The sequence below is a fragment of the Macrobrachium nipponense genome, chromosome 12 (genome assembly GCF_015104395.2).
Source record: "Macrobrachium nipponense isolate FS-2020 chromosome 12, ASM1510439v2, whole genome shotgun sequence".
Lineage (NCBI taxonomy): Eukaryota > Metazoa > Arthropoda > Malacostraca > Decapoda > Palaemonidae > Macrobrachium > Macrobrachium nipponense.
The window spans coordinates 2,685,645-2,690,372 of record NC_087205.1 but is presented as its reverse complement, the minus strand read 5'-3'; the positions used below and the strand labels follow the sequence as shown (position 1 = coordinate 2,690,372).

At 39.9% G+C, this 4,728-nt stretch overlaps 1 protein-coding gene across 1 annotated transcript in view; it reads left to right on the top strand.

Moving 5' to 3' along the window:
- The first annotated feature begins 875 nt into the window (after positions 1-875).
- LOC135224294 (telomerase-binding protein EST1A-like) overlaps positions 876-4,728 on the top strand; it is a 60,892-nt gene continuing 57,039 nt past the window's right edge. The window contains exon 1 of the mRNA XM_064263148.1: positions 876-1,042. Within this exon, the coding sequence (XP_064119218.1) occupies positions 928-1,042 (115 nt within the window). The 5' untranslated portion in view covers positions 876-927. The remainder of the gene's footprint in view (positions 1,043-4,728) is intronic.

Here is a 4,728-nt window from a genome sequence, read left to right as displayed (position 1 = left end):
TTATGTAATAATATACAAATCCCAAAACCCACCATTATTCATGCAGTCCTTCACATTCTTTACAAGTCTACATTTACTTGTAGATTGTCTGGAGAATATCTTTATTCACACAGTACTCCAATGTTTTTTCTATTTTTATTTGAGCTGTGTAATTTTTTGGAAGGTGTATATAGTAATGTTAAACTCTGTATTATTTTCTAATGTAATTTTATTAAAATGGCATGCATCCAGTTCATAAGTTACTAATATATTTATTCTAACTGTTGATTGATATTTAAGATAACTGAGGTATAAAATATTTTTCTCCTGAAAATCTTTTAATCGAGACATTCTGTAATGCAGAAGGATTTTATCTGAATATGACGTTATTCGTACAACATTTGACCGTCTTTTAATGTCCCTTTTTTTAAAAACAGTTTATATAGATAACATAAATGTTAACTTATTCTTTTATGTCCTTTTTCAGAAAGTAGTTAAAGATGAAATAAATGACTTATTTTTCATTCTGACAATTAGGTTATTCATGTAACTTTTTGCTCTATGGTTTTGTTTAAATGACTTTAGCCTCTTAGTCCTTCGGTGAACGATTTACTTTGGAGGCAGCCAAGTTTCAACAAGCCCTAGGTCACTTTCCCTTTTCTGAAAATACCTTGATTTCAAGAAGCATTTATTTTTTTCCGAAATAGCCCGTTTACTGCACCTAATTCCAACAACCTTTCACCGTTTTCTTGTCGGGTAATAATTCATCGGGTAATAATTAATATTTTCCACTTCTGAAGACGTCAAAACTCTTAAAAACCTTCAGTTGTTAACCGAGATACTTCTCGGAAAATAACCTAGAGTTTAAACTCGCAAATTTCCTCTCGAGTTTCTAATCCTTGTGGTTTCCATTTCCAGAGCAAACTGGAAGGCTCCGTCACGCTGGAAATGGAGGTCCGGCCGCGTTACCTGGTACCTGACACAAACTGCTTCATCGAGCAGCTGGAGGTGGTTCAAGCCCTGGCCAAGAGCTCCCCATACACCGTTATGGTGCCCCTCGTCGGTGAGTATTGAGAGAGAGAAAAAAAAAGCATTTTGATAACTTCCCATAACTTCCCTTATCACGTAGGCAGTTCTGTTGAGTCTTGGATTAATAATATTCTCATTTGGGTATAGAATTGTCTTCGCTGATTTTCGAAATAATTTAAGAACTGCTGAGTACCCCTTGTTGAGTGTTGTTTCTTAAAAACTGTTAAATATTTCGTTGCTTTCCCCTGTCACGAAAGCAGTTCTGTGGAGTGTTGGATTAATAGTGTTCAACATTTGGGTACAGAATTATCATAATGCTGAACGGTAAGTCTTCGCTGATTTCCGAGCTATAGTTTTAGAACTGTTAAGTACCCCTTGTTGAGCGTTGTTTCTTAATAGCTATTAAATATTTCGATGATTTCCCCTATCACGAAGGCAGGGGTGTGAAGTCTTTGATTATTAGTGTTCACATTTGGGTATAGAATTGTCATAATACTGTACGGTAAGTCTTCTGTGAATTTTTTTTAGCTAATTTTAGAACTGTTAAGTACCCCTTGTTGAGTGTTGTTTCTTAAAAGCTGTTAAATATTTCGAAGGGGTAGTATTATGGTATTTTGGGGTATGGGTCAAGATTGTGGGTATAAAGTAACTATTTCCAGGATGATTCTCAAGATTATGCAGTTAATTTTCAGGCATTTTTGGTTGCATGGTTAAATAATTACTGCTTGTAAATGAAGCTGTAAATTCTTCTCTTAGCCTTTAGTGTAAAGTTAAGTAGATCCCAAGAACTGATTAATTAAGGAATAAGATTCAGCGAAAGTTAGAAATATAACTCGTAGCACCAAACGTCTCCACCTTTTTGGCAACGTTTCTAGATAAACAGAAGGAAAACGTATTCTATTTTTAACCGCATTTGTACAACCACGAAGCTGTTGGAAGCATTTGGATATAGCCCTTAGGAGAGAGCCCTAGTTTATTTCTCTCATATTTCCTTTTCTTTTTTAAAAGTCTCCTTGTGACCGTTTTTCGTCATTTTCTTTTTGGTCCCAACATAGAGTTTTAATGTTATTCCACGCGTCGTAACTCCCTGGCGTTTTGCTTACTCTGCATCCTCTGCCCTGGGTCTATCCTTTGTCTTCGACGACGATGAGTCTTTACGAGAAGTTTCTTTCCACCCGAGATTCTCCTTATGGTCCTTTTCCATCTATTTCATTTTTTCATTCCCCGAGATGTTTGCCTCTCGAGAGAAGCGAAGAGTTGCGAATTAATACTTCGGTGTGCCGTACTGGAGAGAGAGAGAGAGAGAGAGCCTTTTGTTTCCGTGGTATTTCCGCGGTATTTCCGCGCGGTACGAGTTGGTACAACCCCGGACGATGTTGTTTGCCATGATCTGAATTACCATAACGCTCACAAGACGAATAAACAGCAAATAAATCGCACAGATGTTTCCCTTTCTGGGGTGGGGGGGTGGTGGTAATGAGGTGGCTGGAGTCGTAGGGGTAATGGGGCCCCAGGGTCAGTTGGGATGTAGGGAGGGGCGGATCTTCGGGCGTGAGAGAGGGCCAGGAATAACGAGGGTGTAGGTGTGGTGGTGGGGGTATCAGGAAACGGACCGGTGGGGGGGGGGGGGTGTAGGTTTGTGGTTGGTTTTTAGGATAGGTTGGGGCGGGGGGGGGGTGGGGAGGGGGGGTGGGGAGCCTACCGAGAGCAGAAACAGAACAGGGACTGAATACGTAAGCAGTAGTAGTAGTAGTAGTGTAGTAATACTCGGGGGCGTTGGCTGACCGCGGGCGTGGTGTGGGTGGTGGGCAGAGGGGTATATACCAAGAGATTAGCGGGCATCCCGGGCAAAGCATCGTTTCGGCTGTGAGTCATGGGGCACGCTGGGCATCCCTTGTTGCGACCTCTCTCCCTTCTTCCCCCCACCTCACCCGAGTCTATCGCCTCTGTCTCTCCTCCTCCCTCCCCCTCCCCCCCCCCATCCCCCTCCCCTCCCCTCCCCCTCCCCCTCCCCTGTCTCTTCGTCCTCTTTCTTATGCCTCCTTTCTTTCCAAAACCCCGGACAGTGTCGGTCGGGCCGTTGCATCTCGTTGCAAAAATATTCATTTCGCTCATGCCCTCCGGCTCTCTCTCTCTCTCTCTCTCTCTCTCTCTCTCTCTCTCTCCTCTCTCTCTCTCTCTCTCTGTGTGTCTGTGTCTACATCTTGTTGCTGCCGTGTGCCACCTGTTTCTTTGTTTCTTTGCTGTGACGTTTTTGATAAGTTATATTATCAAGATATGTTGGAACCTTGTTTCAAGGTGTTGATTTTGTATGCTTGTATGTCTACGTTTTCTGTCAGTCAGGGAAGCTGGTTCTATTCTGTCCATCTAAACAGGAGGGTCTGGCCACTACTTTGATGGGCAGCAACCAATTAATTCTGCATTCGGGGAGTAATATGTTCTCTAAGAGGTCATATGCGCGTGTCTGTGTTAGCGAGGTTGAACATTTAATTCTTTTATGTCTTTTATTGGAACACTGTCAACTCTGTCCTGTTTTTCAGAGGAAGACTGTCTATTCTGCCCGTTCTTTCAAAAGAAAAATTTCTATTCTGCCCTTTTTTTATCTAGAAGAAAATTTTATGTCCTTTTTTACAGACGAAAACTCTCAAATCTGCCCTCTTTTCAAAAGAAAATGGTAAAATCTGTCATTTATTCAGAAGAAAACTGTCTGTTCTGCCCCCCCCTTTTTTTTTTCAAAAGAAAACTGTCTATTCTGTCCTTTTCTCTGTAAAAAAAGTATTCTGGCCTTTTTTCCAGAAGAAAACTCTTAAATCTGTCCTTTTTCCAAAGAAAACTGTCTATTCTGTCCTTTTTTTTCCAGAAGAAAAGTATTCTGTACTTTTGTCCAGAAGAAAAATGATTACTTCTGTCTATTAGAAGGAAACGGTCGGTTGCGTCCTTTTTCCAGAAGAAAACTGTCTATTCTGTCTTTTTTCCTGAAGAAAATAGTTAGTTCTGTCCTTTAGAAGAAAACTGTTTAACCTGCCCTGTTTTTCCAGAAGAAAACTACCCGTCCTTAGTTCTAGAAGAAAACTGTCTATTCCGTTTTTATCCAGAAGAAAACTGTCTATTCCGTCCCTTTTTTCAAAAAGAAGAAAACTACTCTGTCCTATTTTTTCAGAAGAATCCTGTCCATTCAATCCTTTTTTTTTTTTTCCAGAAGAAAACTATTCTGTCCTTTTTTCTAGAAGAAAATTGTTGTAAGTCTGTCCTTTAGAAGGATGCTATTAATTCTGTCCTTTTTCCAAGAGGAAAACTGTCTCTTCTGTTCTTTTTCAAGGGAAGACTGTCTGCTCTTCCTGTCTATTCTCTCCTTAGTTCTAGAAACAAAACTGACGATTCTGTTATTTTTTCCCCAGAAGAAAACTTTATTCTGTTTTTTCCAGAAGAAAACGGTATATTATGTTTTTTTTATAGGAGAAAACTGTCTATTCTGTTTTTTTCCAGAAGAAAACTGTATATTATGTTTTTTTTCTAGGAGAAAACTGTCTATTCTGTCCATTTTCAATGGAAGACTCTCTATTCTTCACCATCCAAAGTGAGTCATCATTTCTGATGTGGGCGATGGGGGAGTAAAGAAGTAACATTATTAATATTTAGATGTAAAAACCGATATCATTCATGTACTATTCCAGCTAGAAAGATGTTCAGCCACAGATGTTTTCATATTAGGCACTGAAG